The sequence below is a fragment of the Equus asinus genome, chromosome 21 (genome assembly GCF_041296235.1).
Source record: "Equus asinus isolate D_3611 breed Donkey chromosome 21, EquAss-T2T_v2, whole genome shotgun sequence".
NCBI lineage: Eukaryota > Metazoa > Chordata > Mammalia > Perissodactyla > Equidae > Equus > Equus asinus.
In genome coordinates this window covers 71,259,931-71,286,404 of record NC_091810.1, presented here as the reverse complement: position 1 = coordinate 71,286,404, position 26,474 = coordinate 71,259,931, and the positions used below count along the sequence as shown (strand labels likewise).

The 26,474-nt window shown below is 35.7% G+C and overlaps 1 protein-coding gene across 3 annotated transcripts in view; it reads left to right on the top strand.

Moving 5' to 3' along the window:
• Nucleotides 1-26,474, top strand: part of UBE2E2 (ubiquitin conjugating enzyme E2 E2) — a 335,999-nt gene that overhangs the window by 11,333 nt on the left and 298,192 nt on the right. For all 3 annotated transcript variants that reach the window (XM_044753980.2, XM_044753981.2, XM_014829841.3), the window contains one exon: nucleotides 2,554-2,604. In XM_044753980.2, the coding sequence (XP_044609915.1) occupies nucleotides 2,554-2,604 (51 nt within the window). The remainder of the gene's footprint in view (nucleotides 1-2,553; nucleotides 2,605-26,474) is intronic.

Here is a 26,474-nt window from a genome sequence, read left to right as displayed (position 1 = left end):
TATAAAAGTTATTCATGTTTCTGGTAACAATTAAACAGTACAGAGACATTTTTGATGGAAAACAATAGTTTTCTGTCCAAACACTCTCCCTATCCCAATTCCATTCCCTTGAAGCGAACTTTTTTAGCTCTCTGGTTTTAGTCCATCAGTTTTCTGCATAGCTCTAAATAATATACCTGTTTGTTGAATTGTTAACTTAAATAATATCTTTTGACTCCTTCCTGTGAAATTTGAGGATGTAGCTTGTTTACTGACTCTGCCTTCCTTCCTTTTCCCTCCTCCCAGTTAATGATAGTTAGATTTAAAAAAAAAAGTGTTAGTTGTCTTTCTAAACTAAATGATATAGTTAAGCCACTATTTCTTATTCTTTCAAATTTCAACAGTATTTCTTGGTTCCCTACTTTGTAAAATGGGGATATTAATACCTTTGTTCTTCCTTCCATCTACTCATACCCCTCCTCTATGCACTTTTAGCTGGTTTCTATTGCTACACTTAATTTAACATCTTCAAGGTTAGTAACATTTACATTTTTTAGTGCAGCTGCAACTCATCTTCTGTGCTTTATCTGTAAGTAAAAGATCAATAAATTGTCTGTACATTTATTGTAACTAAATATTCAGTGATGGACCAAATAGGATATTAGGATTAGATTTCCTTCAAGTCCAATGTCATGTTATCTAGGCTACAAAATAGATCAAATCTCTCTTTTTTCCCTTTAACATCTCTTACTTGGTTTAAATCAGTTTACATTTTAGTTTCCTTCATATTTGATCTATGATTTTCTTATACAGATGTTTTTCTTCTGTGATTTCTGGTTGTCTCCTCCCCCCCCCCAGATTGAATAATGTGTCTTTATTATATCCTTATACAATCTGCAGCCCCCTCTTGGCCATCTCAACTTGTTTAATTTACACCCATCCTCTTTGTCTTTCAGAAATATGCTGCAATTTCTCATCCGTTGGTGACCACCTCCCTTCTCCTTGCTGTTTCTTCCTTTCTGTATTTTGCCCCCACCACAGGTGGGGTCCTGAAGGAGTGGGAGGTGAATGTGTGTGTTCAGTTTGCTCTTAGACCTAGACTTACCCATTTAGTTTTAAAGTGCCTGTTTTATACTTTTGGGTGTGAAATCAGTAACGGGTGTTTTTCTATATCAGATCTTTGAGACTTCTCTCATTTAATTATGGGCCATATGTACTTGATATGCGTGTAAACATATCATAGAACCCGTATTAGAGGGAAATTATATGTTTTAAAGATAAAAGATGGAATTTGTCCTAGTTCACCTCTTTGTTTTATAGGACAGAAAACTGAGGCTGAGAGAGAGAGAACCGGTGTGAGCAGTCTTTTTACCCAAGAACTCTCCATTAATGACATAGCAGAATTAAAATGAAAGTTTTTTTGTCTTTGAATTTATTAGTCGAGCTGTACTTCATAATGTCTACCACCTTGAATCACGTGGCTTAGAGAAGTGAAAATCATGTTAGTAGCGTTGCAGTTCTTTTAGGAAGTTGGTGCCAATCCTCTTGGAGGAGTCTCGTCTATTCTGGTAGTTCTGTTAGTTGTCTTGAAAAAGATGTAGAATGAAAATGTTTGAGAGTAAATGTTTTGTTCAGATTCTTGTTTTTTAAGGTACTTCAGTTATTTATTGTCCATGTACTATCACAAGAATGACCAAACAGCAAGCATCCAGCTGCTAGTGAATCTCATATTTAAAAACCAGGCAAAGGCGAAGAAATGATTTTGAGGGTATTTTTCTGTATTTGGTTTAACAAAGCCTGTTTTAATAATGCCTGAATGATAGTTAAGAGATTGCTAAGCATAGTCTTACAAAACACTGTAGCATTGTTAACCTTTGTATATGTATGTAGGGAGTTAGGTGCAATTAAAACTGGAAGTTGAAAATAAAGCATGATGACAAAAGCAGGCTTCTTTAAAAGAGTTCTTTGCATGAAGCTCAGGCAGTGACAGATATTAAAATATTTATCCACATATTATTAGGCTAGTTCCACCAGAAGGAATAGTGTCAAACTTGAAAACCTCAACCTCCTGCAACCTACAGGTTTCAGAGAGGAATGCCATTTATAGTTTGATAGCAGTTTCAGGTGTTGGAATGACATCCTGATAATCCTTTCTTCACCAGTTGATTCGATCAATCAGGATGCTTGGATTCAACTTAATATGATCATCTTTGCATCGTCTATGGGAAAGTTCTAGTACAAACCAGAAGTTGGAATGATCTATAAATAATGTAGCAAAAGTTTCCAATTTAAACCAGAAGTTTTGGTTAGTGTTATCAGTGGTTTAATGAAATTTTAATTTAAGTCATAGGCTGCTTGCACTGATAGTGGCCAATCTTGTTACCCTTTGTAGGTGCATTGTCAAAATCATGGGAGAAATTTCTACTTTGTTATTGTATGTGATGATTTATGCAGTATTAGTATTTCAAATTAAAAACATACAAATGGGAAATATTAATGTAAAAGTATAACATTTTGATGACCTATTAACAGAGTGAAGGCATTTTAACATAACTTTTTGTCTTTATTTTAAAGAATTCAGAAGGAACTTGCAGAAATTACGTTGGACCCTCCTCCCAACTGTAGGTAAGTACTTATGGATTTTTATTTACTTGTATCTTTTGCAGAAGGTATAATTGAACTGTTTTGTCTGTTGTGCAACTGTTGTTGTTACAGTTTGATTAATTAGTAAAAACAACATTGTGGTTCCGAGTTAAATCACCGTGGAAGACAGTGGTGGTGGTTGTTTCTGTGCAGAATTGGTATATTTAGCAAGTAGTTTGTAGTGGTAGAGTGGAGTTGCCAAAAATAGAGTAATGCAATAACGATGAGATTATGAAATTATAGAGTAACAAATACAATTATCTTTTAATGGAAGAGGTGTTAGGGCCTTAAGTGATTTCTTTAATATTAATAGTGTGTCTAAAATATTTGCTATTTGATAGTTATTCAGTTGTTATCTTATTGGAAATTGATTTTTAAAAATACTGGAACATTAAAGTGTTTCTTCATGGTTTACATTATTTCTTATAGTCATTGGTTGTGACTGAGAATGGGTAATTTGAGGCAATAACGTTAAATTTAAAACAGTCTCTCCTTTATGACCACATGTCCTCAATTTTCTGGTCAGACTTTACTTATAGGAAGTAAAAGTGCTTGCCTGGAAATGATTAATGATACACAGGTACATAGAGGAAGAAGAGAAGGGTAACCTCCTGCCTTAGACTGTATCTTGGGTCTGGTGCAGTAGTTGGAAGATGGCTGTTTGGCTGTTTTAAGACACTTCTTTCTGTTTCAATATGAGGTCAGTGTTGGAACCAGGCCCACGTGGAGTTTGTATAGTTTAAATTGGTAGTCTTGTGGATTGGAGGTGAGAGGGCAGATTGCAGAAAAATGTTTCCAATATTAAATGCAGGTAGAATTTATTGTTTTGTATGATTTCTAATTTTACTGATCTTACTTTTATGTGAAAGCAAAGATAACTATAGATATTAATGAAAGTGAAAATTTTGCTCCTGGCTATATTGATAGTTGGCTAGTTGACAACTATTTTGTGTAATAAAGCCTAATGAGGCTTATTATGTTTGTAGTGAATCTAATACGGTCCTTACATGAGAATCATATACAGTATATAAACTTGCAATAATGTTCAAAGAATATTTCACTCAAAAAGAATAAATATTTCTTTGTTAGGTAAAACTGTTTAACAGTAGGACTTTTTGTCACACTTAAGATTGTGTTATGTCAGAGCTGTCTCAGATGGCACATCATTGTTTAGGCTTTGGTGGCCAGTTCGTGGAAGTGGATTGATTTGCAGAAAACTTCCAGTTTGGGTGAAACTTAAAATCTCTTATTTCATAGGATAGTATTTGTTTTAATGGTTTGAATCCTTTTTAAAAAAATTAACTGTTACACCACATTTATTATTTTTATAACCTTTTTACAAACAACCAAATTGGTAAATATGTGAACTTAATTTATATACTCATTTGCTTAAATTTTGACAACAGACTATTGGAAGAATAAACTAATTACTTTGTTTAATGAGCTTGTTTAAGGCTCATTTTTGATAAATGTAATCCACATATATCATGTGATGGTTAGACTCATTGCAACTTTGCTATCAGATATATTATTTTCTAATACATAAGTTTAGTTTAGCTTTGACTTATTACAGGTAATAATTTAACTTTGATTAAACCAATATATTGTAAACATGCATGAAAACTTAGTCTGAGGAAAGGAATTACATAATGTTTATTACTTAAACTAAAATAATTAAAAACCATCGTTCTATTTAAAGTAAAAAAGAAAAGTTTATAGTGTCATCTGAAATTTGGAGATTTATTTTTTCATTGAGCCTTAGTTAATGATATCATTATTGGTTATGTAAGCTCTAAGTACAGCAAAATATATGTAATAGGTTTTGATTTTTAAATGTAGATGTCACAGTTTCAGGAAAGATACCTACTTTGTTGTGTTTTTCCCCCAGTTTTATTGAGATATAATTGAATATAACATTGTAGAAGGATATCTACTTTGGTTAATTTGCTTGTTTACGAGAATTTGCACAGAAATCTATTTAACGATATCAAGATTGGATAGCGAATAAGTTTGCTTTAGAAGCGAGGTTATGGTGCAGTGGCTTTGGCTCCTTTTATTGATCCCCAAATAGTTGATTGGGGTGGATCAGGCATAGGTAAAGATCGTATCCACCGTCATGTGGGTGGTGCTCCCATTGGGCAAGCAAAGGATCCTTTATGCTGTGGCTTACTGGGGAGTGGTGATTAGTTCTGTATTCCCTATGTGCTCATGCTGCTTAATATAGATGTTCACTGTGCTTGGTAAGAGGATTACTGTGGTCTCTGGATTGTTTGGTGTCAAATATTTGATTGTGGTTTATAGTAAAATCTGCCCATCTTTAGTTCAATGAGAATGTGGTTACTCGCTTCAGAAAGAGAAGTTAGAGCATAATTTTAGTTTGGCTTATTTTTGGCACATAGTTAACAGTGCTTTTGTGGTTGATTTTTAAAAGTTCTGTGCTGCCTTCATGTGTGTCCTAATGACTATAATGAATTAATTTATAGAAATAGAGTAAATTAAAGCTATCTGCCTAATAGAAGGAGTCAAAATCCCTTTCCCTTTGTACTCCCTTTGTGTATTACCTTTTCCAGGACACATGCTTCTCAAAAATCCTGCCTTTTGGTTGCTTGGGTAGTTAACTTGCTATCACAGATAAAAATTATGTGTAAGAGAACATCTGTGGGCTTACCTGTCAAGGCAATCAGAGTGGACAAGGATTTTATCTCTTGGCTTTCTCAGTGGGGAGGTAGGTATGTTGCATTCCACTTAGAGTGTGGTTTATCCTTCTTCTCTGGAAACCTAGACTAGTACAGCCCCGTTCTCTGTATGTCAGGTTAAAGATGAGTCCTCTGAATTTTGGTGCATCTTCTATGTAACGTCTGGTTAAGCAACTCTTGGAATCATATTGAAGGAACTAGCATGTGCTTAAGTATTCTGCAAGTCTGTCATTTGAACATGTTAGGAATATAAAGTCTTCCTGAATTACGTCATTCGGTACAGGTTTGTTTGAGGCATTTCTAGAGGAAGCTACTCTACTGTAGTATGGTTTAATTTTCTTTTTCAGGTTTTGAATAAACTCAACTACTACTTTGAAAGAGCAGCCACAAAATACTTTGATAATAGGTTCAATTATTTCTTCTCATGGGAAACACATGCCTGTATATCTTTCACTTTTCTTTTCACTTTCTTTGTTGTTCTTGAGGTAAAAATGTAAAAAATTTTTTAAAAACTGAGTTAATTATCTTTTTTAATATTACGGCATAAGAGTTAATGTTTAAAAATAAAACTTTATGATACAGCTAAGAAAAAAGTTTCTTTTCATAAAATCGTAGGGTCTGAAGGGTCATAGGCATAGAAAATTATATATAATTTGAGTAAAATTTGGTTATATACTTAGAGTATTTCCTGTAGATAGTAGAACATATTTTTGCTTTGCCTCAGCTCTTATGATGGATAGCATAGTTGACCTATGACATTTGCTGGGGCTCTATCCTGAGACCTCTGCAGATCCATAAATGTTTTCATACCACCAGCTGGGCTATTGGCTAGAATTGCTCTCTACCTCAGTGCCTTGCACATCAGCTTAGATGGATGGAGTGGATAAAGTTCATGCCATGTCGTTACAGAGCTCTAATACTTGGAATTGCTGCCCCTTGTAAATGTTTGTGTTGTGACTTTTAGGATTCTTTACAAATCGTCAAAAGCATACATCTTAAATTCGTAAATGTCTTAATGTGTTCATTTATATTTCCTTGTTACTAGTGGAAAACTGGCAGCTAGTTAGAAAAATCTCCAGATTAAAATTAAAATTTGTGTCATTCAAAGGATAACTTGTTCTTCTGTTTTGCAGAGAAGCTAAATTCAAATTCTGTTAATGATATGATACTGGCCAAGTTTGTATTAGGTTTAGGAGCATGGAAATGACAGAGATCCTTTTTACTTTTTGAAAGTAGAGACTACAGTAAAATGATTCATTTGGATTTTGATTTAGTAATTGAGCAAGCAAAAAGAGGAAATACTAAAAAGAGGATGTAGTTCAGTTATACTAGCAGTTTTCACTTTTTATTGCTGTTTCAATCGACACATTGAACACAGGCTCTGCTTTACTTTTTTTTAAATTGTAGCAGTTTTATTGAGGTATAATTTAAAGAGTAACGTTAGTGACTTTTAGTATATTTGCGGAATTGTGTAACCGTCACAATCAATTTTACAAAATTTGGATCACTCTGAAAAGATACACCATAACTTTTAGGAGTCATGCCTTCCCCATTTCCTCCCAACTCTCCCACCACCTAGTCCTAGGCCACCATCAAATCTACTTTGTCTCTATAGATTTGCCTCTTCTGGACATTTTGTATAAATGGAGTCGTACAATATGTGGTCAGTACTACAAGCATAGTGTTTTCAAGATTCATCATGTTGTAGCATGCATCAGTACTTCATTTCTTTTTGTCTCTGAATAATACTCCATTGTATGGATATATTGCATTTTATTTATCCATTCATTAGTAAATGGACATTTGGGTTGTTTCCACCTTTTGGCTAATATGAATAATGTTTCTGTGAACATTTGTGTACAAGTTTTTGTGTGGGCCTTTGTTTTCATTTCTCCTGGGTATATACCTAGGAGTAGAATGGCTGGGTCATATAGTAACTATGTTTAACCTTATGGGGAACTGCCAGAATGTATTCCAAAGTGGCTGCACTATATTACCTTCCTACCAGCAGTGTATGAGGGTTCCAGTTTCTCACAGCCTTGGCAATTGTTATTGTTTGTCCATCTTTTTTTTTTTTTTTTTTTTTGAGGAAGATTAGCCCTGAGCTAACATCTGCCGCCAGTCCTCCTCTTTTTGCTAAGGAAGACTGGTCCATGAGCTAACATCCATGCCCATTTCCCTCTACTCTATATGTGGGACACCTGCCACAGAATGGCATGACAAGCGGTGCATGGGTCTGCACTCAGGATCTGAACCAGCGAACCCTGGGCCACCAAAGCAGAATGTGCAACTTAACCACTGTGCCAGTGGGCTGGCCCCTATTGTCTGTCTTTTGGTTGATAACTGTCCTAGTAGTTGTGAAGTGGTATGTCATTGTGGTTTTGAGTCGCATTACTCTAATGGATAATGATGATGGTGACCATCTTTTCATATGCTGATTGGCCGTTTTTATATCTTCTTTAGAGTAATGTTTACTAACATTCTTTGTCCATTTTTAAATTGAGTTGTCTTTTTATTGTTGAGTTGTAAGTGTTCATTATTTATTTTGGATACAGGTCCCATATCAGACAAGATTTGAAAATATTTTCTCCTATTCTGTGGATAGTTTTTTCACCTCTTGATAGTGACCTTTGAAACATGAAAGTTTTAAATTTTGATGAAGTCCAATTTATCTGTTTTTTTCTTTTGTTCTTTGTGCATTTGGTGTCATTTCTAAGAAACCATTGCCTAATCCAAAACTATGAAGATTTGTGCCTATGTTTTTCTTCTAGGAGTCCCTTAGTTTTAGCTTTCATATTTTGCTTTCTGATCCATTTTGTATATGGTGTGAGGTAGAGGTCCAACTTCATTCTTTTCCTTGTTGTGGGTACCCAATGCCCTCAGCACCATTTGTTGAAAACCATTTTCCTCATTGAATTGTCTTGGCTTCCTGGTTGAAAAATTGTTGGATCCTAAATGTGAAGGTTTAGTTCTGTTCTGTCAATTTTATTCCATTCATCTATATGTCTATCTTTATGCCAGTACCACACAGTCTTGATTACTGTAGCTTTGTAGTAAGTTTTGAATCAAACTGTAAGTCCTCTAACTGATTCACTTTTGATTGTCTTAACTCATTAGTTAAGGCATTCCCAGTATAGAAGAGGCCATAACTGGACATAAACCTAATCGCTGTCTCACCTTACTGTTGATGAGAGCCATTTAATAGAGGAAAATGTGTTTTCCTGATCGTAGTAACTAAAACAGTATATAGGGAAAATGTGTGTGGGTTAACCTTTTTCAAAATTATGTCACAGAACAGGAAGGCATTAAGATAGAAATTAGGGACAGTGCCTATATAGGTGTGATCTCTAGAAAGAGCCACCAGTGCAAAAATGTAATTATTGTCACTACTTATTTTCCTTTTTTGGTCATTGTAGTAATATTTATATAGCATTTGGTAGCTTTTCAAGGACTTTCATATATGATCTCATACTTAGTCTTTTCAGCCACTCTGAGACTCATGGGGTTAAGTAACATGCTCAGGGTTGCAAAGCTAGAAATGGCTGATTTGGATTTAAACTCGGGTTTTCTGATCTTTCATTCTTTATTTTTCCACGTGTGTGACTAGATAGAGAAATACATTCAAAGTTACATTTGTGGCTAGTTATTTGTGGTTCAGTTAAGGGGGAAAAAAAGAAAAAATCAACATGAAGGCAATCCAAAAAATCATTTGTACTGTGTTTGATGTGTATTTCTACCACACTCCCGTGTGTGTGTGTATTTGTGTGGGCACATATGTTAGTGTGGCGTTATTACTGGCACTTGTCCAAGTGAAGAATTTCTTTACATTTGACAGTTCTTACCTCTGTGTTTGTAGATGTCTGCACTTTTAATGCCAAATTGGTTTTTTCCTGTTACCCTGATTCTAGGTCATGTTCTCGTACAGTTTACTTTAGTAATTATTGAGGGCTTCATATTAAATCTGTGCTAGGACTAGAGTAGGCTGGAAGAAGATATCCAGGTATAGTTCCTAATCCTAACGATTGTTACAACCAGTTGAGATATAAAACATACAGGTGCTTAGAGAACCAAGACTCGGAGAATGATAGTACTGTTGGCAGAAACTGCCAATATCTATTGCCTCTGGGAATCTTAAAATTGATAATGCTTCCCTCTTTACTTTGGTTGCCTAGAAGCTATTAGCCTTGTTTACTCTTCGACTTTAGTAATTAACTGCATTCTGTGTAGAAACCTCAACTCTGGATGTATTTTATTTTCTTACTCTTTCTTTCCTGCTTTATATCCACGTCTTCATTTTGTACTTTTGTACTACGTACATTTTATTAAGCCATCTCAGAATCTTTTTGGAGCAAGGCAGAATATGAGTCAGTAAACAGCATGAAGAACTGAAAGGTGATGTAAATGTGTACTGGTTAACAGAATGCTGGAATGCCTCTTATGAGGAGTCATTAATATGATAAAATTTAAATATACATTAAGGGTTTGTGTTATATAGAATACCGAATTATTCATATTCATCTTTCTTTTCTTTAGTGCAAATAACAGTAATATTTCTTATTCAGTCCGATGAGTTCTTGACTCCACTGCTGCAGTGTTGAGTGGTTTTGCACAGACTTTACGAAGACAAAGTCTTTAACATTCGAGATGCATTGAGTGGTTAGAACAGATAAAGAATCGTTTGGAATAGCACCTGAGGGTTGGAGAGCTGTGGAGTTGGAGTCCGTGTGCAGCATGACAGAGAATGAGAAAGGTGGTCTTACCTTACGTTACTTTGGCAGTTCAGAGTTTCAAGCTTATGTTCTTATTTACTTACCTTCTTTTATGATTTTTTAGGGTGCACTCTTTTGTTACTGCCAAGAGTGTATTTATGGTTTTCCTTTTTCCTTTACCTTGAGGCTGACTTTTCACCTGGGGCACAACCAACATAGAGCCTTAACAGGCTGTTACTGCAGATGGAGAACTTCAGGTGTAATTATTTTATGTCGTGTAACTTTACTTCAAAACTGTAGTTGAAGAAGACATAACTATCTCAATAAAATCACCAGAAAATAGTCCTTACTGTTATTTCAAAATATTATTTTTTTATGTATGCCTTTAACCATAGATGTAAAAATGTTTATTTCATAATAAAAGAAAACGTTGAGTGATAAAGTGAGTTTAGTGCCCATTACTTGAGGTCTCTGATAGTTTATTTCTTTTTTCCTGATCTTTGTTGCCTTAAGAACAGTACAAGAATGTCTGAAAAAACATATATTAAATGATCACACTGGGATTATATTTTATAATAGCAACAGAACATTTTATCACTTATTTTAGTTTGCCCAGTTTTATAACTGGTTATTATTTTAGATTTATTACCTAAGCACTTTAAGTAGAAAGTATCATTTTACTCTCTAACATGTAATATTTTAATTCCTGTCGCTGTTTTATCTTTTAATATGTCCTGAAAACTGTATTCTTTAGTGCACCCAAAGCATTTTTTACAGTGATTATTATATTCGACTTAAATCTTTTATCAACTAAGCATTATTGCAAATAAGTAAAACTTTATTTTGTTAGTATATTTTATTTTGAGAACAATACAAATTTTGATTTTTAAATTTATGTTGTCAAAATTTGCTTTTTGACTGTTTTTGTAAACATTCATTTAGAAGTGTACATTTAGAATGTCTACGTCCTGTAGGGACTTACTGAGAGGCCTTTAAATTATATCTAAATCCATACTTGTGTAGAAGCAGCACATTATTCTAAAATGTATAATAGAATCAGGCAAAGCCATAAGCTAAAATTCGTTTCCTATTCCAATACATAGCAGGTAGACTCTGTGTCTCCTCTCACCTACAGTCATGAGTCACTTAATGACAGGGACACATTCTGAGAAGTGCGTCGTTAGGCGATTTTGTTGTGTGATCATAGAGTGTACTTATACAAACCTAACTAGTACAGCCTAATATACACCTAGGCTATATGGTACTAATTTTATGGGACCACTGTCGTATATGCAGTTCATTGTTGACTGAAACTTTGCTATGCGGTGCATGATTGCACATGGAAGATGAAGCCTAGTAATACTTTGAAACAAACCGAAAGGAGAGGCAGGTCCCTTATACCAGAGCCAGAGTTTCTACTTTGGCACCTGCTGTTTCTTCTGCCTAGAATATAGCCAGCCCCCTCTCCTGTGCTCCAGTTCTGTCAGTTCTCCTGATGCTTCATATTACAACTCTTTTACCCACTTGGATGAGAGCTCTTTTTTTAATCTCTGTGTTTCAAATCTTAGCCTTCAGTTGATGTTCAGTGTACTTATGAATGAATAAATATAGTTAATTATGCTAGGGAGCTAACAGCTATTGAATACCTCCAGTATTTGAGGCAGTGTGCTGAGTGCTTTACCGTTTACCATTATCTCATTTAATCTTCAGGACCATCCTTGAGGTAGATAGACTCATAGGATATTGAAACTGGAAAGCTTATGGTCCAGTACTCTCTCCAACCCAGAGAGAAAATTGTACTTCTCCAAGGATGTACAGTTTAGTGACAAAGCCAGGACTAGAATTCAGTTCTGATAGATCAGTGTGTTGCTTATTTCATTGATAGAATGGATACAGTTTATATATTTAGAAAATTTAGATAATTAATATAAACAAGGAAATTTGGGAATTCTTATCAATGATCGTGAAGTACATTTGAAAGGAATTGGAGTTATTTTTGTCTGGAGAAGTGAGGGGGCCATAGTAGCTGTGTTTACCTGTTTTCAGAGACATAAAATGGAGGAGAGATTAATCTTAGTCTGTGTGATTTCAGGGAGTAGAACTAGCACTGCTGTGTTAAATTAGAAGGAAACCATTTTCTTCTTGATAAGAAGGCTTCGTCTTCAGTCAGAGCTGTCCAGAGTAATAATGGACGATCTCAGGAGGTAGTGTGTGCCCTGTCTCTGGAGGAATTGAAAATAAATCTGTTTGCTTATTTGAGAAGGATTTTCAGTTGTCAAGTGTGAGGTAGTACTAGAAGGATATTTCCCAGTTGCTGGACCTTAGACAAATGAAGTATGTTTTTATCAGCTTTTGCCCTCTTCTCCCATGATTATGACTCATTTTTCCTCTCTTATTTGCCTTCTTGGAGCCTTTAGTACGTAATTTATATAGTTTATTGGCCTGACTATTTAAAGCACCCATTTATTTGTTTTTAGTTCCATATCTGAATTAGTAAGTGAGGCTTTTATTTCTTTCTTTACTCATAACTTTTAAATTTATAAGAAAAGGACGATATTACAGAGAATGAGGAAATAAGAGCCTGGTGTGGGGTTTAGGGACATAGGTTAATATCCATCAATTTGATAGGTCCCAGATTATTACATGTTGTTTCATAAACTCCACTTATCTAACATAGTCAAGAAATAAAAATGTTACTGTTAATCAAATACTAACATAAATTGAATTAATCCTCTAATTGAAATCTTTTGAATATTCATTTAGTCATTATACATACTACCTTCAAGTCTATCAAACTATGTAACAAACTGTTTGGAATCCTCATGGTTTCCTCCTCGTCCCTGTGGTCCTGGAAAAAAATTATTTGTATCTTTAGAAATTGAATAAATAATAAATGAAGAAAATTTACGGTTTATTTGGGATGTGTTTTTTCTGACATAAATGTTCCATGAGCCAAGAAGTCTTAGGATTAAAAGAAAATTCGAAGTTTTAAAGATTTCAAATGACAGAATACACTAAAGAAACTACCACTGCTCTTGACACATACATGTGAACTTTCTTTTTCATTTGTGATCTTAATGACTGAGAGATATTTAAAAACTTTTATCCAATCTTGTGAAAAGATGACTGTCATGTCTATAAGCTAGGACAAAATTCTGTGACCTAATGCATCAGAGCAGAATGATCTGAGACCTGCATGTAAGTGGTGAACTGGAAGAAGTTGACAGATTCAGCTGCAAGTGCTGGAAAATCCTTGCCTGAAGTTAGGGCAGGTTCTGAAGAGTGGCAAAACTGCTTATTCCTTTAAGCAATTGGCATTTTGCCGTTAGGATGAAGTTAGCAGGCAAATGAAGCCCAACATGTGCAGACTCTGGCTTCCACGTGGACAGGTAGTTCCTAAGGGGGTTTTCAGGAGGGGAACTGGCACTAGCCTGGGCCTACCGAGGCAGGGAAAGGTGGTCTAGGATCTGAGAACTGTAGGGGTTTGGGAGTCACGGCCCCTTGACTAAAGTAGGATAGGATAGGAGTAGTCTCTCTCAGTTCTTTCTGAGTTAACTATCTTGTTTTCCAGTGTAAGGTAAAAGATTTGCCATCTTAGCCAAGCCCTCATGCATCACTTCAGTAAATGCTCTGCTACAGCCTCGTTCATAAGTGATATTAAACAGTGTTATGATCCAACTTTGCAAACAACTGGGATTTGAGGTGTGAGGGAAAGGGATAGATAAGTTTTAAGAGGAGGCAAATGAATTACATTTACTATCCTGTTGCATTAATATTAAATCCTTTAGAAATTTTTAGAGTTCATGTAATAGATATTTTGTCTTGGATGATTTCTTAATACATTGAAACAAAACCTTGTGCATTTTGCTCTAAATTTGAGTGGCTATAAGACACTTCTGGCACAACCCAAATGACTTGGACTATCTCCAAGTAGCTTTAGTTATTGCGGTACCAAATTATGAGTTAGCTTTGCCTAAAAGGTAAAATCGACCCCAAAGACAACATTGCAGGTAGCTGCCAATATTTATGTAGCAGACTTATTCCATTCTTAATTATCTGCATTAATGGAAAATTAATAATTCACTATATGGTATAAGGTGAAAATACATAGTATTTAAAAATCATGGAATATGAATCATAGATAGTATTCTGAATATTAGAATGGACAAAGTGTTTTAAGTACTAAATTCAGGGTAGCCTCAAGTATGTAAATATAGATGTTAGAAAACATTTAATAAGTATCAAAATTATCATATAGTAGTTATCTAAAATTGATTCTTTCTCCTTCTTCAAATTATGTATGGGCCAGATGTGTCCAGCTTTCAAGTGGTGAGCAGAGGTTAAACAGTTCTTGAATATTTGAGCTCACCAGAGGTGTGGGTTAGTGGGTTGGTTGCTGACAGAATCTTTTTACAGAGAAACAGAACTATACATGGTTTCTGATGTCATCATTGTTCGTACTTGAAATAGTCCTTCATTCCCCTACTTGCCATCATTTTAACAAGTTAGAGGTTTCGACTGGGACATGAGCAAATTGAGTGTGGCTTTGTAATCAGCCAGTTGGGGACTCCTGACTCTGGATTTTGAAGATGGTGAACTTTGGTTAGCAGATTTTCAATCTTCTGTGTGGAAAGTAGTCAAAGATGGACATTGAGTTGAACAGTCTGAATGTTCAACTGAACATGTAATTGGACACATACATGTAAATGCACCCAGTGACCTTCAGTTCCTCCATGGTCAGGCCCATCATCTGGGGATCCAACTGGGGAGTTTTGACTAACCTGGAAAGTAGAGACTATTTGAGTAAGCACACTTTTTTAGGCAAGAGATTGGGCAGGCTTAAATTTGTAATTGTGTGCTTATAACATTAACTTTATAAGTTAGACATGATCAAGAACTATTGGGATTGATGCCCCATAGTTTGCTGGAGGCTTGGGAAGGGGGAGTTCTCCTGACATATCCCATGAACTTAGGATAAGCACTTCTTTCTAAGTGTTTATTAGAATTATGGTAAAATAGAGCAGAAATGCATTTTGCCACGTTGTTAAAAGGTAAGAATTTGTCAGAGGAATAAGAATAACCTCCATGTTTGACAAAGAAACTGGTCAGAGATTAATAGGGAAGCTAATGAACAGGCTTAAAATGGTATTGGGGCCTGGGAAACAGCAAAATAAAATTACATTCTTGAATAAGAGTATGTAAGGTGCTGGTTTGTTCAGAAAATAACTATTAGGTTAAGTGAATAATAAAATAAGCTGAGTAGGGTGTATTTTGAGATTAATATTCATTTAACAAATGTTATTAAACCAACGTTTTCTTAGGGCATATTATGTGATCAGCAGTGTGCTGGATACTGGGCATACAATTATAAACAAGACAAAAAGGGATTTCCAGCCTTTGTGGAGCTTACGTATCAGCTGTGAAGACAGACTGGGACTTGTATTTAAAAAAACCCAAAACTGCCTTACCGGAAGGGGGAAGTAAACAGACATAATAATTGCTGTGAAGAAAATAAACTAGGGATGAGTTTTAGAGTAGGGATCTGCTTTTACTTTGGTTTTGGAAGGCTTTTCTAAGGAGGTGACATCTAAACAGAGAAATAAATGAAGAAGAGGTACTAGTTACATAATGTGTGGAGGACCCTTGGAATAACAAGCTATATGTACTGAAACTCTAAAGCAGATAACATGCTCTGGTGTTTAAGGAGTTGCAAGAAGTCTGGTGTGGCTGTAACGAAGGGGAGTGGGGAGTGGGCAGGGGGAATGCTATGGCACAAGATAAGATTGTAAAATGAGACTGAGGCCAGATCAAGCAGAGTTTGGGTTTTATGAAGTTTGCTCTGGCTGCTGGAGTGGAGGGGTGGGTATAAGATTGGAGGTTGATAGTCATGCAGATGAGAGAGGATGATATTCTGAATTGAGGTGGTAGCAGGGGAGATGGAAAGAGGGTAATTTGAGGTGTAGTTTTTGAAGGAGAATTGCCAGAACTTACTGATGGATAGATGGCAGATTTGAGGGGAATGTTAGAGGAAAGGGAGAAATCGGATTGGGTTTGTGTCTTTTAGGGAAATGGTGGTGCCTATTCTGAGGGAAGTGGTTTGGCAGACAGGATCAAGAGTTCTATTTTGGATATGTTAATTGTGAAAGGTCAGTGAGATATCCAAATGGAGATGTCAAACAGGCAGTTGAACATGAGTTGGAGCTCATTGGAGAGCTGGAAATATCAATTTGAAGTTGTCATCATAAAAATATTTAAATCTACAGAAATTGATGAGTTTATGTATGAAAAGTGTGTAGAAAAAGAAGAGGACCCAAGACCCAGCCCTCTGAAACCGTAGCATTTAGAGATGGGTAAAGGAGGATGAGCCAGTAAAGGAGACAAGGAGTTTGCCATCCAGGGAGTAGGAGGAAAACCAGGAGAAAGGTTTCTCTGAAATCAAGAGAGAGAAGGGAAACACTCAGTTCTGAGTGAATGTGTCTAAAATTGATCATGAATGAAATGTTCAAGTGAATAAAAAAGTGGAATATGATTGTAATTACTCTCCTCACCAGGAAAGTAATAAGTGAATAAAGACTATCAAGTTGCACTGAGATTTCAAGAGTAATTTCTTTTGTAATTTTCCAAGATTATCCTTAGTACCTATCAACCGGACTCCATAATTGGGCTCAAGAGGGAAGGCTTTCCCCTTGGGAAGCAGAGTTTTGCCCATCTGAATGTTGTCCAGTCAGGCTCAGGATCCAACTTAATTAGGAACACTTTTGAGAACTCACAGCTGGACTATGACTATGGACTGAACACAGCTAGTTGTGTATGTGTCATTATTTATTGTCTTTCTCTTAGTCTAGTTTCTCACTAGAGAAGAAGTCATTGCTGGTAGCAAGTCAGTTTATATATGTCTAACTCCTGTCTCTTGGAACACGCAATTAAGTGTGGTCAACATATACTTTTTTTCATTTTTGCCGCTAAGAAAGAGCTGTCAGGAATGTTATACCTGGAGAAGAACAAAGGCTACTGTTAAAGCCAAGGTTGGCTTAAGCATGCTCTCAAACATTTCCTGTGAATATCTGGACCACCTGTCTCTCTCTGTCACCACTTCCGTCTGTGTCTTGTGTGTGCAGAGGCCAAATAGAAGTAGCAGAGTGGGAAAGCCTTTCCCTACACATGTGTGTAAGCATAGCCTTTCTCCATTTCTTCCATTTTGACTTTAAGACCTAGCTCAAATATCACCCCTGTTCTATAAATTTCTCTGGTCTTCGCACACCCACAGCACCTGCTCCTTTGAGTTAGAGTGGCAATATTGCACAGTGGTTTCTTCTGGAGAGACTGCCTAGGTTATATGTATATATAAAACCTCTTGGTCTAGTTGTATGACTTCTCTGTGCCTCAGTTTCTTCATCTGTAAAATCACATGGGTTTGTGTGAGGATTATATAAGTTGATATATGTAAAGCACTTAACAATAGTGCCTGGCATATAGGGGCTCAATAATTGTTAGTCGTTGATGCCATTATTATTTATAGGAGTTGCAAGCATTTACCTTTTCATTTGTTTTGAGGATGGTGAAGGCATATGACATATAATTCATATTTTCTCAATATGGTATATTGCATATAACAGATGCTCAAATATTTTAATGCAGCAGTTACTGAGGCAGAGAACTTCTGAATGTTTTATTTTTCTCTAAAAGGCTAAGCATACACATAAGTATCTTATGTGGGACCCTGGATTTCTTGGTTGTCAATATCTCTTGATAAAGGTTTTTCATTTTCGTCAGTATATGGAAGTCTGATCAGCTAGGCCAGTGTCAGTAAAAGGAAGATGATTTAGAAAATTCATTAGGAAAAAAAAAAAAAATGGGGGCTGGCCCTGTGGCCAAGTGGTTAAGTTTGCGCGCTCTGCTGCAGGTGGCCCAGTGTTTCGTTGGTTTGAATCCTGGGTGTGGACATGGCACTGCTCATCAAACCACGCTGAGGCAGCGTCCCACATGCCACAACTAGAAGGACCCACAACAAAGAATATACAACTATGTACCAGGGGGCTTTGGGGAGAAAAAGGAAAAAAATAAAATCTTAAAAAAAAAAAAAAGAAAATTCAGTAGGAGGTTGTATCGGCTATTTTATCACGAAAGCAACTCATTAGTTTTTCATGTTTACAAAAATCATTAATTGGGGTTGTGTTTATTGTCAGCTAAAATATCTTTTGTCCGTAGAATGTAATCTCTAGTTTTTTATATTAGTTACATTCAGTTGAGGTACTTTGCTTCATTCTCACAGGTATGTGAATTGTCTTAGGTCTTATGTCTTGTAGCAAGGCCTACCACCATGAATAATTTAGAAGAATAGTAGTTTTTGAAAATATAAGCTCCTACATAAGCTAAAAAATATTAAGTACAATGCAATTATAAACAGAATCTTGTTGCATTTGATAATTATCTCTTCGTAACATGAGGTTAAGTTTGGTTTTAAGCTATGACACAAGTTCCTAGGGGGAGGGGGACTTTTTTTTTAAGATCAAAAAAATTTTTTTCAGTGTTTTCCAGTTTATCTTTTCTGGTGATGCAGCACAACAACCATGAATATATTCAGTTTTCATGGGTAGCTTGGCATTTTAATCAGTTCATGTACAAGTGCTCAGTGCTATGGGGAAGTGGAATAAGTGTAAGATATGGCCTCTTGACTTTAGGAGTTTATAATCTTAATTGTTGAAATAAGGCTGACTCACTTGAAATAATTAGAGAAAAATGACAGATGGTATACACAGGAAGTGTGGTATAAGTAGTAAGATATTCCTGTAGCAGTCTTGTTCATTTATTCACCAAAAACCTACTGAGCGGCTTCTTACTGGAGTCAGAACCTCTGACTTTTAGTTCAAGATCTGCTGCTGAGAAGTTGAACAAGTCCCTTATCTTTATTGAATTTACTCTGCCTACTTCATAAGATGATAACAGGAAATATGATGTATATGAAAGCTCCTGGAACACTAGAGCAGCATGCAAATATACAGTTATATAATGTTAAATTGTTCAGGGCAGACCATACGTATGGTAGCACTTAAACAGTGAGGGCTGGAATAGTTAGGGGGTCTCAATCTGAGGCTTGAAGGGTGGATGAGATTTTCCCCCTAAAAACATTAAGTGGAAAGGCTATTTAAAAGTCAATGTACAAGGTTAATGAAGTAGTTGGAGAAAAGAAGACGTTTTTCAGTACAACGTAAAAATTGTCCGGTTGTGTGTTTTTGGAAGATGAAGTGTTCTCTGTGAGAGTTCGTTGAACAACTGAAATGTATCCCTTCAAGTTCCCAAATTTTGTATTATATCATTTAAGGTAAAATGTGTTTGTATAATGAGTTTTTCATTTCCCTTAACTCTGACAGAGTATATTGAGTTTAACACTTTTTGTTAGTTTAGGACCTCATTCTGAACTTCAGTTATAATACTGTGATATTGTGATTGATCATGGAATTGCTGAGTTATTGAGATATGTAGGGCTTTTACCTCATGCTCTATAAAGGACCTCAGGCTATCTTTTTTTAAATTGGGATATAATTTAAATACCATAAAATTCACCCCTTTAAAGTATATAACTCAATGGTTTTAGTGTATTTGCAAAGTTGTGCAGCCATCGCCAGTATTATTTCCAGAGCATTTTTATCACCCTAAAAAGAAACCCCATATCCAGTAGCAGACATTCCCCATTCTCCCCTACCATCAGTCCCTGGCAACCACTGGTTGACTTTCTGTATCTATGGATTTGCCTATTCTGGACATTTCACATACATGGAATCATACAAGGTGTGACCTTTGTCTCTGGTTTGTTTCACTTAGCATAATGAAAACATTCAGTTTTATAATAAAAAACATGCTAGTAAAATAAATTGAGTAGGGGTGAGGAGGTTTAAGAGATTCTGTGAAAGAAGGAAGATGAAATATGAGAAGGATGAGATCAGAATAAATTCAAGTTTAGCAAACATTGAACATCCGCAAGACTCGCACTGTACTAAGTTATTGGGTGATAAATAGAAGAACTTCTAAAAGATATGCTGGTGTTTCATCCTTTGCTTGATGATAATTGAACTTTAAATAGAAAGTATAGAATTACGGAATGAGCTCTTTGAAAAGGAGTTGGAAAGCAGATTATTACTTATAATCCACTTTTGACTAGTACCGTTTCAACTTTTATTCCTCTTTTAAAGTATAATTCCCATTTCTTTCCAATTTCCTTTTCTTGAGATATGTAGAGCTCTTGCTTCATGATGCTAGCCTTGTCCTGGGTTATAGTTTTTCATTTATCATAGAGCAGCCAGTGAATTTTGGAAATACTATTGACTGGGGGAGTAGGCATCTCAGTAATTTCTCTCTATACCTTATTGCTTAATATTTGAGGTTAGACAAATACATGGATAAAGAGAACAGATTAGTGGTTACCAGAGGGGAAGGGGGTTGGAGGAGTGGGCTAAAGGGGTAAAGGGGCACATATGTATGGTGATAGATAAAAATTACACTGCTGGGGGTGAGCACGATGAAGTGTATCCAGGAATTGATGAACTATGTATACCCGAAATTACATACACAATGATATAAACCATTATAATCCTAGTAAAATTACTTGGGAAAAAATATTTAAGGTTAGAATAACTGGCCAAACATTCACATTTTATTAACTGGTAATTCTCATTTTTCATTTATTCCACTGACAATCTTGCCTCACCTCATTTCACTTGTTTACCTGTTTTGATTCTTTAGCTCAGCAATTCTTATCGTGCTTAGTTAATTTTTGTTTTGTTTCTTAGTTGTGCTAATGCACTGGCCAGTTAAAATATTTTCTTAAAAATTTTATTAGGTACATAGCTAACTTGGGTAATACTTGATAAATGGCAGTGTGTAGCTGCATAGCAGTCTGCTTACATTAACTGTCAATACTCAGTTCTGATTTTACCGTGTTATCCTTAATAAATGGTAATTATCCAGTTATTTTGTTAAGGGAGAAAACCTTTCATTAAATAGTTTTGTTTCTGTGGTGCCCAACAGTACTATTTGTGATGCCATTATGAATCTGCAGGGCTTACTTTGTCTGCAGTGAAAGCTACAGATGAAATCTGGCAGGATCTTTTGGCATTTTGATCTCTAAACATTATACATCTACTATAGGGTTGAATTAAACCCTCTGTGTTGTTGAGCTTGATTATGTAAATTTACTGGCTAGCCTAAGTATTTTCTCTGTTTGCCGGTATTCACTTTCAACTTAACTGTTGAATAAAATTATAATTCTATTAGAGTATGTTAATATTCAGTGAGTTTTTTGTAGTTTTGTGACCTTTAATGATGGAACATTACATAGATGTACTAAAGGAATTAATAGTAGTGAAAATTTAATGATAATGATAGTAAAATAATAGTGAATAATAGTGATTAATAATAGTGAAAATTTATTATATTGATTAGCTGGTCAAATAGATGTTAACTAATTAAGGTTTAATTTTATTGTTTAAATTTTATTTTTGTTTAGCTGTCTTTAAATTAAATCCTGTCATTTAAAGTTTAATCTCTATGTCTAGCTACCTGCTCAGCACTCCATTTGAATATTTTGTAGACACTTCAAAAGTAACAAGTCCAAAACTGAACTGTTTTCCCTCCCAAATCTACTTCACCCACAGTTTTTCTCATCTCAGTTAATAGCAAATCCATTTTTCCAGTTAGTCAAAAAACCTTGGAGTCATCCTTGATTCCTTTCTCTCTCTCTCTGCATCCATTCTGTAAGCAAATCCTTTTAGCCCTACCTCCACAATATTCTTGCTTAAATTGCATGGCCACAGCTTCCTAACAGGTCTCCCTGAGTTTATCCTTCCTTCTGTGTGGTCTATTCTTAATATGACAGAATGATCCTTTTAAAATGAAAGTCAGGGGGCTGGCCCCGTGGCCGAGTGGTTAAGTCTGTGTGCTCCGCTGCAGGCGGCCCGGTGTTTCGTTGGTTCGTATCCTAGGCACGGACATGGCACTGCTCATCAAACCACGCTGAGGCAGCGTCCCACATGCTACAACTAGAAGGACCCACAACGAAGAATATACAACTATGTACTGGGGGGCTTTGGGGAGAAAAAGGAAAAAATAAAATCTTTAAAAAAAAAAGAAAGTCAGGTCATAGATACTCCTTGGGTTCCCATTAGAATGACCTGTGAGACACTAAGTGATCTCTTCGCTCTCTGACCTCACCTCATAGTCTCTTGATTGCTCTGGTCCTGCTACTTTAGCCTTATCCTAATCTTCAAACATGCCAGGCGTGCTTCCACCTCAGGGTCTCTACGCTGGCTGTTTCCTCTGCTTCAATTGCTCTTCTGTTGAATAGCTGCATTACTTATTCCCTGACCTTCAGTCTTTCCTCAAGTGTCACCTCAGTGAGGCAACTCTGACCACCCTACCTCAGAAAGCCCAATCTTTTTTACTCTATTTCTTTCCACAGGACTAAACACCTATCATTTACTTCTGTTGTTTACTTATGATTGTGTGTATTGTCTGTTCTTTCCCATTAGAAAGTTAGTATCCTCCAGGCACGGATAATTTAAGTGTTCAATAAATTGCACTTTATTGGCAACAGGACATTACTAGCAACCTAGAAGTCTCCCTCATATTCCCTTGCATTCATACCTCTTTCCCAGTCTGATGGTTTTCAAAGTTGTTTTTAGTATGATTGGATATCGTTCTCATACAAATAAAGGTCTATTGCGGAGTGGTAGTCTGTACGTAGAACTTTATGTATCTGGTCTCATGCTTATCTTTTATGCTCCTAACAGTTCTATAATGGCAGGTATTACAATTTCATTTTTCTAAATATGTTTATTCAATCTCTGAGCCTTAGTTTTCCTATCAGACCTCAAATATTGAGCCTTTTCCCCTGTCTCCTCTCCCCCGTCTCCCAGCTTCTTCCTAATTTTTTATTTCATATTTGATAGTCTGAATTTTCTCTAAAGAGGAACATATACTCATTTTGAAGTAATGGCTTTAAGAAAATAGTTTATTTAATGTTAAAAATAATACTGTTTTGTTGCTCAGCAAAAAATTACCACTAGTTCAGGCATAATCATTTTGGCAAGCCTTTCTTTAAGCATTGGTCAGGCTAATTGAACTTATGAATACCTTTGTGGTATCTTAAAATTTAAAAGCTACAACTAGTATTTATAACTAGTATTTCTTTTTCTTGGCTTTAGGGCTTTAATAATGATTTTTTAACTAAATAGTCCTCTTCAGAATACTTAAATATAATAGGATGCAGCAGATTTTGTTCTACCTAATGACAATGTAGAGAATATTTTATGTTTTCTATGAAAATTATGATGCTTCAGGATTTTTCTTTAGTTTGCATATTTATTCATTTTCACTTGATATTTTAGCTGCAACTTCATATCAGAGTGGCACAGCCTTGATGATTATTTCCTCCTCGAACCATGGAGGTGTTTTTTTTAAACCTGTACAACTTGTATGTGTGTGTGTGAGGAAGATTGTCCCTGAGCTAACATCTGTTGCCAGTCTTGTTCTTTTTGGTTGAGGAAGATGGTCCCTGAGCTGACATCTGTGCCAGTCTTCCTCTGTTTTGTATATGGGACGCCGCCACAGCATGGCTTGCTGAGCAGTGTGTAGGTCTACACCTGGGATCCGAACCTGCGAACCCCAGGCCGCTGAAGCAGAGCAAGTGGACTTAACCACTATGCCACCAGGCCAGCCCAAACCTGTATAGCTTTTAATCTCTTATTATATCTGTCAAGGGTGATTTAATAGGCAGAAAAACATATGCGTTGAGTTTTGTATGGGGGAAAAAAGAGCAAATTGTTAAATGGTAAAATTTTTAAACATGCTTAGGTTTTTGGTTTTTTTAAAACATACTTAGGAGAAACTTTTTTCCCCCCCTGGAAAGATTTGCCCTGGGCTAACATAGGTTGCCAATCTTCTTCTTGTCTTTTTCCTCCCAAAAACCCCAGGTCATAGTTGTATATTCTAGTTGTAAGTCCTTCTAGTTCTTCTCTGTGAGCTGCCGCCACAGCATGGCTACTAACAGATGACTCGTGTGCTTCTGCGACGGGGAACTGAACCCGGGTTGCTGAAGGTGGAGTGTGCTGAACTCCAACCACTAGGCCATCAAGGCTGGCTCAGGAGAAACTTTTAGTATGAATGTGCCTTGTGCAGAAATTTTAACCACGAAAGAGTAAATGATCTTTAGTAATTATATTCTCACTGTATGTTGGCAAATTCATATTTACATATGTTATTTGTATATAAAGATAGATTAGTTTCCAGCTTTGTGGAAATTTCATTCTCCAATATGCATTCTTTCTTTTTAACAACACTTAACAAGTTGTGCCTCTATGCAGTTGACTTTTCAGTATTAGTGTTCATTAGCCTCCTTAATGAAGATTTTTATAGTCAAAGTGGAAGAGGGCCAACATTTTATTGTTAGTGCAGCAGCATAATTAACTATACAAGGTTTGTTTATTATAGCTGAATACTAGAACAATGCTTCAAAGAGGAAAACATACAGAGACAATTAGTAAATAACATAGCAATGTGTGAGGCTTGCCAATTGTAATAATGCCTTCATTGGGTAGTTTTTGAATTTGTAAGCATATGCTTATATTTTTCAGATAGTAGAAACTAAAATGTCTAATGTTAATTGCCATTTCTATTACACTATTATAAGAAAATAATGGAAATTTTGCTTGGAGAAGTGATTGTATGGAGAAGTGTTATGTATGCTTTGGTTCTGAAATACTTTGAGCTGTTTTACACAGATGGATAATGTTAGAAAGATAATGAAAATTCACTCTAAGGTACATTTTTTTGTTTCTAATGTTGCAAAATTGGATCCACAGAAAAATGATACATTCCAATAATTAATAATAAGATAAAAATTTACAATGGGGCCAGTATAGTGCAGAGAATTTAGGGTTTTGTTCATCCCACATTTTCTGGGAAGGTTCTGATTTCAGATACTCCTTGTTTTCTTTTTATGTAAATACGTTTATAAATGAAAATACCCTTTGGGCCTATTTATTATGATCTAGTAAAAGTGCTTGGCCAATATTTTAGGCACTGTGGGGATATACAAAAAAAAAAAGAGGAGGTAGTGAAAGATATTGAGATTACAATTCCATTTACATGAAAATGGAGGGGCATAAATGGAAAAAAACCCACAGAGGATTTATTGTCTGGTCAAAGAGGGTATATAACTGGTAAATAGGTTATACATTGTTCAAAAGAGGATAAAAAGGAAATAGTTCTGATGTGTGACAGACATATACTGAATATTGTAATTTTCTCATTTATTTAATCTGCACAACATCTGTTCCAGGTAGGTATCATCACCCTCATTGTACAATTGGGGAGACTGAATCTCAGAGAGCTTACAGTGTTGAAGGTCACACAAAGCCAAAATTCAAATCCTTACTTTAAATCCCATTTTCTTCCTATAAAATCCTAACATATGGCTAGAAACCCTGAAAGGATATAATTTCTTCAAACTAGACTGAATTGGCACGTAGTATTGGATATCTTTAAATACTTTAAACTTATCAAAAAAAGATATTACAGGCATAATTTAGTTCTTAAATGTACCAATTCAGGTTAGTAGGGGACTCTTGATATTCATAAGAATAGCATGAATAATTGAAGTCATCAGAATAATGAAACAGTTTTGTTTAGTAATAATATATTATATTAGAATAGCATTTTACAGTTTTAAAGGGCACTTTCATATCTGTTATCTGAACACGTTAAACCTTTTATTAGATCAACGAAATAATTGGTTTTGTTCCCCTCTGACCTTTTTAAAACCATGCCTCTTTAAGTTCAGGAACTATCTTTGCGTATTTATATACATACATCTTTCATTCTCCCCCCAACTGTTATACCCATGGTTAAGCAATTACAGATAAATGGATGGATGAATGAATAAATAAAAGGACAGGTTTCAAAAGGAGGAGCAAGAATCTTCAGGTGAATATCTACCTACAAGTTGTTGAAAATAGGCAATAAAATGTATTTTGAGCATAGACTACCTGGTTATAATCAATTAAAAATGAAACTTTTTATTAAATCTTTTTTTCTTTTTCTGTTTTTCTTTTTTTGCTGAGGAAAGTTAGCCCTGAGCTAACATCTGTTGCCAGTCTTCCTCCTTTCTAGCTTGAGGAAGATTAGCCCTGAGCTATAACATCTGTGCCAGTCTTTCTCTACTCTGTATGTGGGTTACCTCCACAGTATGGCCAACGAGCAGTGTAGGTCTGCACCCAAGATCCTACTAACCCATGAACCCACACCGCTGAAGCAGGGCACACTGAACTTAACCACTAGGCCATGGGGCTGACCTCTTTTTTTCTTTTTAAACCATAGTGATGTACGTGTGTCTTTCCCAGGAATTGTGAGGCGTGTGCATCACAAAGCACCTGGATCATCGCCTTGCACTTAG